At 36.5% G+C, this 13,505-nt stretch overlaps 1 protein-coding gene across 1 annotated transcript in view; it reads right to left on the bottom strand.

Annotated features, from left to right (window-relative positions):
* The window catches only part of LOC106142675 (guanylate cyclase 32E), a 131,255-nt gene that overhangs the window by 48,952 nt on the left and 68,798 nt on the right, over positions 1 to 13,505 (bottom strand). The window contains exons 9-10 of the mRNA XM_060946919.1: positions 6,237 to 6,389; positions 1,571 to 1,708 (exon numbers count right to left, since the gene is read on the bottom strand). Coding sequence (XP_060802902.1) covers positions 1,571 to 1,708; positions 6,237 to 6,389 — 291 coding nt within the window. The remainder of the gene's footprint in view (positions 1 to 1,570; positions 1,709 to 6,236; positions 6,390 to 13,505) is intronic.

The raw sequence follows: 13,505 nt of genomic DNA, 5'->3' as shown, positions 1-13,505 counted from the left end.
CTATTAGAACATACAAAGAGCTAAAGCGTTCACTCAACCACCACTCCGGTCAAGTATCACCGCCCTCGGCTTCTTCTCGTGTTAAGTTGGGGGCAGGACTCGACGACGTCACGATGCAGCCAATAGCACGCGGGATGTAGGTGCCGCCCCCTTGGTCGATGTAGTTTTTTTTTTTTTTCTAATAAGGGCAACACTGGTTGTCTTTAACTACACTTCCGGTTGTCAATTGACAGCAAGTGACGGCACAAAATGTTAAATTTCATGAGGGTAGATCGAACAAAAGTTCACAATAATCTTAATTGAGAATGTTAATTGAGATTTTCGATTCACTGTTCCACACATAAAGCACCACGAATTCACAGAATTATATGTTCAGTATGTCTCAGCAATGTTTATCTCCGAAAAACAATAAAATCAGCAGTTGTCGAACACTTAATTTCTTGATATCTATTTTTATTGACGGAGCTAAGAAATACAATGTTGCTTAAGTGACAACCCGACCAAAAAAAAAACATTTTGTTACGTAATGAGAAAAACAGTTACTTTTCTTGAATACTTTATCTCAATAAAAGTTAGACTACATTAGATAATCGTTACTATTTATTACAAAGTAAAGTTCTCATATTTTCTGTGTCTGTATGTTTGGGTAAATCTCGAAAAGTTGCGGACGAATTTTGATCCTGTTTGAAATAATATTGGAAATAGGATTTTCTGAAGAAGTTTTATACATATCTATAAATGTTATCAGTGCAAAGCGGTGGCGGGTCATTAATAACTTAATTAATGAAGAATAGACGAAGTAATTATTGAATACATACAATCACGTCTGTATCCCTTGCGGGTTAGACAGAGCCAATAGTCTTGTAAAAACTGACGTTCAGCTGTTCGGCTTAATGATAGAATTGAGATTCAAATAGTGACAGGTTGTAAGCCTGTCACCTAAAAGATGAATCCCATAAGTCTATTCCTTAGTCTTTTTTTTTACGACATCCATGCGAAAGAGATCGAGTGGTCCTATGCTTTTTGTAATGATGCCGAAAACCATGCGATTTCTTCGCGCGGTAAAAAAGGGTCAAGCCAGGCTACGAGGTCAGAATATTCATTTAATCAATTCCTTAGTACCAGTAATTACTGTTTTGATGCTTAGAAACGTTTCCACTTAGATCTGATATTGCATTTGTTGTTAAGTATAAGTACATTTACAATCTTTAAGACTTTAAGACCCGGCAGTGCCGTGTGGTTCCCGGCACCAATAGAAAAAAAGAATAGGACCACTCCATCTCTTTCCCATGGATGTGGTAAAAGGCGACTAAGGGCTAGGCTTATAAACTTGGGATTCTCCTTTTGGGCGATGGGCTGGCAACCTGTCGCTATTTGAATCTCAATTCTATCATTAAGTCAAACAGCTGAACGTGGCCTATCAGTCTTTGCAAGACTGTTGGCTCTGTCTACCCCGCAAGGGTTATAGACGTGATAATATGTATGTATGTAAGACTGTTTGTTGACTCTTTCTACCCCGCAAGGGACATAGACGAGATTATACGTATGTATGCCAAGTACAAAATCTTACCGGCAGAAGATCCGAGGAGTTGGTATACCGGAAGGTGGCTACGGGCTGAGCGCTCCAACCGCTGGGTGATGATGGATCAGCTACCAGCCCTATCACTGTGAAGTTGCCTTCAGCATCACCAGCGCTGTCCATATTCACCTGCGAAACGTGATATAAATATATAAAAGATGACACTGACTCACTGATTCGACAGATATTGCTGAAATTAACATACTTAAGCCGAATTGAGAACCTCCTTTAAAAGTCGGTTAAAAGTACATTTGTCCTAAATACATACATACATACATATGGTCACGTCTATATCCCTTGCGGGGTAGACAGAGCCAACAGTCTTGAATGACCACGTTCAGCTATCTGGCTTAACGATAGAATTGAGATTCAACTAGTGACAGGTTGCTAGCCCATCGCCTAAAATAGAATCCCAAGTTCGTAAGCCTATCCCTTAGTCGCCTTTTACGACATCCATGGGAAAGAGATGGAGTGGTTCTATTCTTTTTTGTCCTAAATCAAAATAATAATAATTTTTCAGAAGTATGACATAAGAATCTATATTTAAAAAACCCACCCAAATTATACCGAAAAGGGTCTAGAAGCAATTTTTTCGTGATCTTGACCTTAAGGTCAGATTACACAAAAACTTGAGATAAAAAGACATATTGCCCGTGATTCTAACGGTCATTCGAGGAACCTTCAAGATTTTGACCCTTTTTGTAACGACTATAAAATTAGTTGGCAACTTTTTACTACAAGCATTTTATGTACAAAAATATTAATAAATTTATATCTTCATTTTAATAAGAAATATCAAGGTATAGCCCAAAATCTAGATATTTGACACGTACGGTTTTCCCTAAGTCCAGAGATTTCCAGAAACTCCGAAATGATACATTTCCAAAAATAATACATTTATAATATGTACATAAATGATACATTTCCATAAATAACGGAAATATATTTATGCGAAATGAGCTAAAAATATCGGCTTCATTAGGATACATACACAATCTCATTATTGTTACATATATTATTGTAGCGACATTTTAGATGAACAAAAATGATTGACATATTGAGAAAAAAAAAGACAATCGAATTTTTGACGACGAAGTGCCGTGTGGTTCCCGGCACCAGTACAAAAAAGAATAGGACCACTCCATCTCTATCCTATGGATGTCGTAAAAGGCGACTAAAGGATAGGCTTACAAACTTGGGATTCTTTTTTTAGGCGATGGGCTAGCAACCTGTCACTATTTGAATCACAATTCTATCATTAAGCCAAATAGCTGAGCGTGGCCTATCAGTCTTTTCAAGACTGTTGGCTTTGTCTACCGCATAAGGGATATTGACGTGACCATATGTATGTATGAATTTTGACGAAAACGATGACAAGACACGACGCCTTGAACATCCGTAAATCTCTGATCCATATACTTCATGTTTGAGAAAACCTTGCAATAAAAAATATTTGGAAGTTTTTGATGAAGCTACAGAGCTCTTGAGTGACTGTTAAGCTATATTTTTATATTGTCTTGATATTTGACGAAGTTATTTTATTTTATTTCTATTCATATTTCTTGTAACATAGTTGTAAGTCTACAAATTCTGTACTTATTTTTGTTCTACATTATTTATTACTACTATTAATAAACTTTCAATTATAAAGTGTATGTTATTTAATTTTACATACATATATCGAACATTATCAGGAAAAAAAATCATTTTGATATAATCATTAATAAAAAAATTATGGATTTATGAGAGGAAAAGTAGTCTAAGTTCCCACTGTGCCTCGGCCTGTTCAATTATTATTATAACAATTCCCTCGTCCCGTCTCTGGAAATAGAATTCCCCAATTTTCTCGGAAATCATTAGATACGAATGTACAACTATGGTTACACGCAATACAGATTACAATAACTGCTCTGCTATTGCCTTTTTATACATACACTAGCTGTGCCCGCGACTTCGTCCGCGTGGAATAGTTATTTTTGACATCATTGAAGCCCTCAAGGATGAATAATTTTCCCCGTTCTTTTTTCACATTTTCCATTATTTTTGCGCTCCTTATAGTTGCAACATGATGTTATAAAGCCTAAAGCCTTCCTCGATAAATGGTCAATTCAACACAAAAAGATTTTTTCAATTCGAACCAGTAGTTCCTGAGATTAGCGCGTTCAAACAAACAAACAAACTCTTCAGCTTTATAATATTAGTATAAATATTGCCGTATCAATATCCCTTGCGGGGTAGACAGAGCCAACAGTCTTGAAGAGACTGAGTTCTGCTGTTTGGCCATATGATAGCATTGAGATTCAAGTATTGCCAGATTGCTAGCACATCGCCTAAAAGAAGAACGGCAAGTTTGTAAGCCCATCCCTTATTCCTATGACGTTTTTTATTCCTTGCGGGGTAGACAGAGCCAACGATATCGATAAGACGTGAGATTGAAATAGTCGCAGGTAGCTCTATTATAAATAAAAAATATATATACTTATCGATGATGAATGAAATGAAATAATACCATGAAAAAAGACTTCCGTAAAATATCCTTCGCTTTGAATTAAAAAAAGAGTGAGTTAAATCTATTAAGTATCTATTGTCTATATGGTTGACTGATAGATAATGCTTCGAGCATTAAGTCCGCAAATTGTGCTATACATTTTGTATTTTGTACTAATAAATATTTAAATAAATAAATAAAATGATAAACCTTGCAAATCACAAATGTTTACTTTTATAGAATTCTATTTATGATACTAGTCTTGGTATTAATAGTTCAAGTCTCTAGCATCTTTAAGTTAGATTTTTCGATTCACTGACTTAGAAATTGAGTACTAGTGCCATGGAAAATTACTAAGTTACTCTTCAAAATGTAAACTAAATGGGAGCAGTCTGTAACCCAATGTTATCTTTGCATATCTGTGCCCGCGACTTCGTCCGCGTGGAATAGTTAATTTGGGCATCATTTGAGCCCTCAACGATGAATAATTTTCCCCGTTTTTTTCACATATTCCATTATATCGATTCAAAAATGACGAAGTTCCATACAAACTTGCACCCCCTATTTCATCCCTTTGGGATAGAATTTTAGGATAAAAAGTAGCATATATTCTTATCCAGGTTACTAACTATATCTGTGCCGAATTTCGTTCAGATCCGTTCGGTATATTATGCGTGATGCGCGTACAAACATACAGACAGACAGACGGACAGACAGACAAAAATTCTAAAAAAAATTGTTTTGACTTCTATTGACCCTAAAAAGACCCCTTATATTTTTTTTCTTAAATATCTTCAATGTACAGACAAAGTTTAGTTACAGTTTTATTATATGTATGGATGGACACATAACACAAATGAAAATATATGTATTTCTAACACCGAACGCGTAAGAATTCTTAGGGACATGTTAACAATTTACACTACGGAGCAATGTTTTCCACTTCGATATAAATTTATATGCCTACTGAATAATATCTATCAGTGTTATAGAATCTTCAAGGTCGGGGAAAAGGTTGAATAAGTCGTATGCTAAACAACTCATTTATAAGACAAACATTAATATAAATTAAACATGGACGCCTAAGGGCGTGGAAATTTCAGATTATACATACATATCATCATACATACATACCGTCATACATACATATCATCATACATACATACCATCATACATACATACTATCATGCCTGTGTCCCACAGGGGTAGGCAGAAACTATGTATTTCCATTTGTTACGATTCTTACAAACCTCTCCTGTTACCTCCACATTCATTACTTTTTATACATTCTCGATGATAACAGGTACTCTTAACATCACTCTTTTTTTTAAAACATCCGCAATTTGGTCTTTGAAAGTTCGTCGAGGTCGGCCCTGTTAAACTTTTACGTCACTACAGTTTTAGAAGCAGGCTCTAGATCCGAATCTACACCTATTTCCTTAGTCATCTTTTACGACATCCATGGAAAATAGATGAAGTGATTCGAAACTACGTAACAGTAAATATACATAATTATATAAATGTTGATGCGATGCAGGGACTGTACAATTTGTAAATTAAATTTTAATTTGTAACTACATATCTTTTTTTCTTTCTTCTTATAAGTACATAGTTTTAGCTTTAGTTTTAATTTGAGTTCATTTAAATTAAGTTTTCTATCTATACTAATATTATATAGCTGAAGAGATTGTTTGTTTGTTTTGATTGAACGTTAATCGCTAATCTCAGGAACTACTGGTTCGAATTGAAAAATTCTTTTTGCGTTGAATAGACCATTTATCGAGAAAGGTTTTAGGCTATAAAAGTTTACGCTGCAACTATAAGGAGCAAAGAAATAATGGAATATGTGAAAAAAACGGGGAAAATTATTCATCCTTGAGGGCTTCAATGATGCCCAAAATAACTACTAACTATTCCACGCGGACAAAGTCGCGGGCACAGCTAGTATTAATATAAATTGACAAGTGAAAGGTTTAAGAAATAGGGGAAGACCGAAAAAGAGATGGATGGACGGCGTTAGGGATAGTATGAGGAGAAAGCGAGTGACCAGTGAGATGGCAATTGACAGAAGTGATTGGAAAAAACTAACATACCGTGCCGACCCCGCGTAGAAAGTGGGATAAAAGTAACGACGAAGAAGATTAATATAAATTGACATAATCAACTCACGTCAAACCCCTGAACAGATCTGTAAGTTGTAGGTCTTAGTAGCTTCATCAGGGTGGCTCCATCGGTGGCTGGTAGGCCGGTCCTCATCACGGCGGTAGCTGCTCTAGCCCAAAGAGTGACAGCGTCGTAGAGATGAGCCGCCTCTATGGGCACCTGCAGGAAGGAGTAGCGTTAAGATAGGCAATAAGTTTAATAATAGTTTATTTATTTAATCCACAATAATCTATACAAAATATGTACATACATACATATGGTCACGTCTATATCCCTTGCGGGGTAGACAGAGCCAACAGTCTTGAAAAGACTGAATGGCCACGTTCAGCTATTTGGCTCAATGATAGAATTGAGATTCAAATAGTGACAGGTTGCTAGCCCATCGCCTAGAAAGGAATCCCAAGTTTGTAAGCCTATCCCTGGTGCCGTGTGGTTCCCGGCAGGTGCCATGTGGTTCCCGGCATCAATACAAAAAAGAATAGGACTACTCCAACTCTTTCCCATGGATGTCGTAAAAGGGGACTAAGGGATAGGCTTACAAAATACAGTTGACAAAATATACAGTACACAAGTCCAGTAGATAGTAAACAAATAATTGTGGAGAACTGGTGCCCATGCTAGGCTCCTGAGGATCCTGTGTTACGGGTCACCAGGTCTCTCCCAATATTCAATGTACAAAAAGAAAAAGAAAAACTTATCTTTGCCGTGCCGTGTGGTTCCCGGCACCAATACAAAAAAGAATAGGACCACTCCATCTCTTTCCCATGGATGTCGTAAAAGGCGACTAAGGGATAAGCTTATAAACTTGGGATTCTTCTTTTAGGCGATGGGCTAGCAACCTGTCACTATTTGAATCTCAATTCAATCATTAAGCCAAATAGCTGAACGTGGCCATTTAGTGTTTCCAAAACTGTTGGCTCTGTCTACCCCGCATGGGATATAGACGTGACCATATGTATGTATGTATGTAAAACTTATCTTTATTAATACTAATAAGTTAGATAATAATATGAAAACAGAGCGGATTTTATGTTCGACTAGCTGTGCCCGCGACTTCGTTCGCGTGGAATAGTGACTATGAGCAGCGTTTTTTTTAAAATATATACTTATTTTTATTTTGGATCATAATCACAGTCATTTTGGGTAGCTAAAAAACCTACTTTAATGGCGCGGCGCGGTTCTCGGCGCGCTTTATATACCTACCCGCGCGCGCAGTCGTCGTATGCAACCGACAAACGTCCATCCTAAGCTGAACCGCGATTCCTAAACCGATAATTTTTATTTAACTTCTCTATAAAGATATTTATTATAAAATAAAAATTATTTTCAGTAAATTCTACTAACAGAGAAAAAAAGTAGTTATTCATAATAGAATTAACTCTTACTAATAATATAAACGCGAAACTTTGTATAGACGCATATTTGTTAGTCTTTCTCGCAAATACTACTGAACAGATATGGATGAAATTTGGCAAACAGTTAGTTTAGGCTTGGAAATAACAACACTTATGTTACTTTTTACCGCGGGATAACATCTCAGACCCACGGGAAACTGAAAGGAATCTGTTCGACATTATTCTTAAAATTCAACAGCTTACAAACTACCTTCAGCCGTAAAAGAACAATGTTTTTTAATTCCCATGGGAGTACTATGATTTCCCTCGGAAAATTATTTTATAGTTTATGATATCAGCCTAAACTAACTTAAGTAGAAAGAATTTAGATGAGCCCTTTTAATTTTTTCCCATAGTAATCCAGTCAATTCCAAGGTAATAAGTACCTATAACATATTCTATTAATGATTGTAATTTACCTATCTAGTAACAATGATCGACGTCGTTCGCTGACCGGAACAGGCGTTAAAAAAAACAATATACTACCGATTCCCACGGGAAACGGATGTTTTCCCGCGGTAAAAAGTAGTCTTTATGTTGCGCCAGGCTCTAAAATATATCGGTACAAAATTTCAACCAAATCCGTCAAATAGTTGCGGAGATTAATGGTGCCTATGTATAAGCATAGAATAGTGTTCGACGTGATTCTTTAATTTGAAATAACTTTTTTATTTATGAACCGATTGACATGAAACAAACACTAAAGCATAACTGAAGCATACCACAATATATTCGTGAAAACCGCATCCAACTCGGTTCAGCCGTTTCTGAGATTAGCGTGAACAGACAAACAGACAAACCGACAAACAGACAAACCGACAAACAGACAAAAAAAAAGTTAATTACATTTTTGGGTTCGACATCGACATAACAATAACCCCTGCTATTTTTTTAATTTTTATTTTCAATGTACAGACAGCACTTTTCTACAATTTTATTATATGTATAGATAATCTGATATTGTATAGATTTTTATATTATTGTGATTGCGGGCATAATCTAACCGACTAATCACCGAAGAAAATGCCGCAGTGCAGTTTGTTACCGCTTTTTCGGCAATGACGCTTTGGAAGCGGCTGTAAACTTAGTTTTAAGTAGGTTATATATTTGACGTTAACCAATGTTGTTAACCAAAAGCCATGACAATTATTAAGTGATATTGAAATGTCATAATAATGAATAAAAGTTTTGAATTTTAACTGATTGACTGGCATATCAAACGCTGGGTCAAATTTTAAATCTCAATGGATTTGAAATTATGGTCCTTTATGGGAAAGTCAAAAGGTCATTTAGGGTCCTTGTATGCTTTAATATTTTCTGAAATTCCGCGTGAATGAACCTCGTACGTGAACCTCGTAATTATTTGTAGTTTAATTTGAACTTAAATCAAAATTTCAGTACACTCTGTACATAAATCTTTTTAAAATTGGCAATCCATGAAATATATATATATGTATATATATTTCTTTTTTCAATATTAAATCTCATCTATCTATACTTATAATAAATCTGTAGAGAGGTCAATTCTGTACATGGAATATATTTTCAAAATAACTATCAGGGGGTGATTAGTGATCGATACTGATGCCAAAAATGCAATCAGTAAAATTTTTGTCTGTCTGTCTGTCTGTCTGTCTGTCTGTCTGTATGTTCTTTATAGAAACAAAAACTACTTGACGGATTTTAACGAAACTTGGTACAGTTATTCTTCATACTCCTGAGCAGGTTATAGTATACTTTTCATTACGCTACAATCTCTAGGAGCAGAGCAGTGAAAGGAAATGTTGGGAAAACGGGAGAAGTTACTTGATTTTTTAAGCTTCCGTCGCGTGTGCAGCCTTAATGGTTAAAGATACAGCGAAACCGTGTATAACGGAAATATTCTACATAAAATTATTAAAAAAATATCCCAAGACAGCATAAGTCTATCTTTTATGGTTGACTCACAATAACACGTGTAATTCCTAATAGCTTAGCAGTTCGGATATTTCTGATTATATTTCTTTACTCTGATGTTTATAATACCAATAACACTCACACTCATTCGTAATTCTTAAAAGTTAATATAAGTACTTACTCAATAAAAAAAGAATCATCGAAATCGGTATAGAAACACCAAACTTATACATGAAATGAAATACGCTAGCAAGCCATCGCGCGTAAATACTGAATCATGCTATAAGTATTATTTTTGCGTAACGGTTACCGCGCTCGACGCGGCTAGCGGCGGCAGGGAAGAAAAGGGGCGGGAGGCGAGCGCAAGCTTCATGACCAAGGCAGCCAGGGGGAGACTTCACGCAGTTCTCTCTTCCAGCCTCCCCCTGAGGACGAAGCTCGGGATCTACCAAACGTACGTCAGATCCCGCCTCGCGTACGCGGCCCCGGCGTGGTACGCATTCTGCTCTGAGACCAACAGGAGAAGACTCAGAGCCCAAGAAAACCAAAGTTTTGGAGCAGTCGTCGGAGCCCCGCGCTACGTGAGGAACTCGACGATCCTCAGGGACCTGAAGTGGGAGAACCTAGATATTCGAGAGGGCGGACGCGTCATCACACAGCCACCTGCGCAGCATCTCGCCGCTCCACGCCCGCCCTCCGGGCCGTCGGGTGGAACTCTCCCCACGCTGCCTTGCGGCAGACGTCGTCGACCAGTGACAACGCCGCCGCCGATGGGAACTCCCAGTGAATGAAGTCGTGAAGACCCAGGCCGTCACGGCCGCCCCATCGACCTGCCTACAGTCGTAGGCAGCGATGATGCCATTGAAGAGGGCCAAAAGCCCTGACCAATCTGCTCCGACTTCCCCTAAGGAAGTATGGGAAGACCCGACGACGGCAAGATAGTATTGCACAGGCGTTTCAACTTTATTTTCATTTCTTTTTCTTTTGTAAGTTGTAGGTACATATTTCTGGTTATAATTCTATTACAATATATTTTTTAATTTAAATAGGCACTAAGATTTATCTATACTAATATTATAAAACAGAAGAGTTTGTTTGTTTGTTTGCATGTGCTAATCTCAAGAACTACTGGTTCGATTTGAAAGATTATTTTTGTGTTGAATAGACCATTTATCGAGGAAGGCTTTAGGCTATACTAGCTGTGCCCGCGACTCCGTCCGCGTGGAATAGTTATTTTGGGCATCATTCCGGCCCTCAAGGGTGAATAATTTTCGCCGTGTTTTTTTCACATTTTCCATTATTTCTTCGCTCCTTACAGTTGCAGCGTGATACGTTATATAGCCTAAAGCCTTCCTCGATAATTGGTCTATTCAACACAAAAAGATTATTTCAATTCGAACCAGCACTTCCTGAGATTAGCGCGTTCAAACAAACAAACTCTTCAGCTTTATAATATTAGTATAGATTTTGACTACAGTTTTGTCTATCAGTCTATGTATTATAATTATTAATAGCTTTTTGTATCGATTTAAAAATAACGAAGTTCCATACAAACTTGCACCCCCTATTTCATCCCCTTGGGATAGAATTTCAGGATAAAAAGTAGCCTATATTCTAATCCAGGTTACTAACTATATCTGTGCCAAATTTCGTTCAGATCCGTTCGGTAGATTTTGCGTGATGCGCGTACAAACATACAGACAGACAGACGGACAGACAGACAAAAATTCTAAAAAAAATTGTTTTTGCTTCTATTGACCCTAAAAAGACCCCTTATATTTTTTTTTTCTTAAATATCTTCAATGTACAGACAAAGTTCAGTTACAGTTTTATTATATGTTTGGATTGGATAACGTCTAGCTGCAACTATTAGGAGCGAAGAAATAATGGAAAATGTGAAAAAAATCGGGGAAGGAGCATTTTTGAGGGCTTCAATGATGCCCAAAATAACTATTCCACGCGGACGAAGTCGCAGGCACAGCTAGTAAATATATAAAATTAAACAATGTATTCTCTCGTCCACATTCTATTCTAAGTATTCTAAGTATAATTTAATATTGTGAAGTTGACGTTGTTGAAGAAAATGCTGCAGTGCAGTTTGTTACCGCTTCTTCTGCACTGACGCCTTGGAAGCGAAAATAAATTACTTAAAAACTTAGTTTTTAAGTAATTTATTTGACGTCAACCAATGTTGTTAAACCATACGACAATTATTAAGCGATATAATAGTATCCTATAATAATGAATAAAAATTTTGAATTTTGAAAAAAAATAATGGATATTACCGGGATTTTTTCACTATACGTGAATGCAATTAACCCCTTATCATAGCACGCGCGACGCCGTTTTCATCGCGCGAACTTTTCGCGTTTCACGTCATAATAAAAAGCGAAACAACAATAGTATTTATATTTTACAATTATTTATATTGTGACCGCTATAGCGTAGTTAATTTATAATATAGAACACACAGCCCAACCTACTTTTAAACTGTTAACGAAACACATCATATATAAAAATATTCACAGTAGGTATAATAGAATTCGTACAGGAAAATATGTTTCTGATCCTGATAGCTTTGACTCGATAAAACTGATGGGATGACACGAATTCTGAGACTACCTTTGAGGTTAGGTTATTATTTGAAAAATGTTACTCGTACGAGGAAAACATCTAACATCGCATTCACAAAAATTGATATATTACGCAATACCAAATTTTACTGTTCACATTTATTCAGTTTATAATATTAATAATTGTTTTTCCTCCAGATCGTTTATAAATACGTATGCAATGATTATTTATAAAAAACTTTTTTTTATAAATAATCATTGCATTAATTAATATTCATTTAATTAAGGACGTCCTGGTAAAGGGTCAGGTCAAAAGTACCCGAAACCGCCGAGCTTGTATGAAGAGAGTTATGAATGTGGACGAAGCGAAAGAAGTATGCAGAGATCGTGGCAAGTGGAAAGAGGTAGTCTCTGCCTACCCCTCCGGGAAAGAGGCGTGATTTTATGTATGTATGTATGTATGTAACTTTTTTTTTTCACCTCTTGTAGGCCTGCATCTTGATGGCCTTGTAACCTGTCACTATTTGAATCCCAATTCCAACATAAAGCCATAGACGTGGCCTTTCAGTCTTTTCAAGACCGTTCGCTCTGTCTACCCCGCAATCTGTTTACTGCATATAAACGTGACTATATGTATGTATGTATGTAATAATATTAATGTTTAACCTCAAAAAACATACGTGTCCGTTATATACTTAACAACATTTTGTGATAAATTATCTCACTGGGGATTAAACGATACATCTTGTCTTTCAAAACAAACAAGCAAACACGTCGTTTTCCCATTTATATTAGTATTCAGTTCGTATGTATAATCCCATTTTCTCGTGGGATTTGAATACCAAAAACATTGAAGTATCAAAAGATAATATTTACTGTGTATATTCGACTAGCTGTGCCCGCGACTTCGTTCGCGTGGAATAGTTATTTTGGGCATCAAAAATCATCAAAAAAACGGGGAAAATTATACATCCTTGAGGGCTTCAACTCAAGGATGAATAATTTACCCAGTTTTTTTTTCATATTTTCCATTATTTCTACGCTCCTTATAGTTTCAGCGTGATGTTACATAGCCTAAAGCCTTCCTCGATAAATGGTCTATACAACACAAAAAGAATTTTTCAATTCGAACCCGTAGTTTCTGAGATAAGCGCGTTCGACGTTATTGAAAAAAATTATGCAGTGACGCTTTGGAAGCGGCTTTTGCTAATTTTCAATAAGTAAATTATGAAACAAAGACATTTATAATTATAAAGTGATGTTCGAGATGTACCATAGCAATAAATCAAACATTTTTAATTTGTATCAATAACACATACACGTTTTCACGTCTATATCCCCTGCGGGGTTGACAGAGCCAACAGTCTTGAAAAGATTGATAGGCCACGTTCAGCTATTTGGCTTTAAGATAG

This window comes from Amyelois transitella, chromosome 12, assembly GCF_032362555.1.
Source record: "Amyelois transitella isolate CPQ chromosome 12, ilAmyTran1.1, whole genome shotgun sequence".
Lineage (NCBI taxonomy): Eukaryota > Metazoa > Arthropoda > Insecta > Lepidoptera > Pyralidae > Amyelois > Amyelois transitella.
This window is presented reverse-complemented; position numbering and strand designations above follow the sequence as displayed.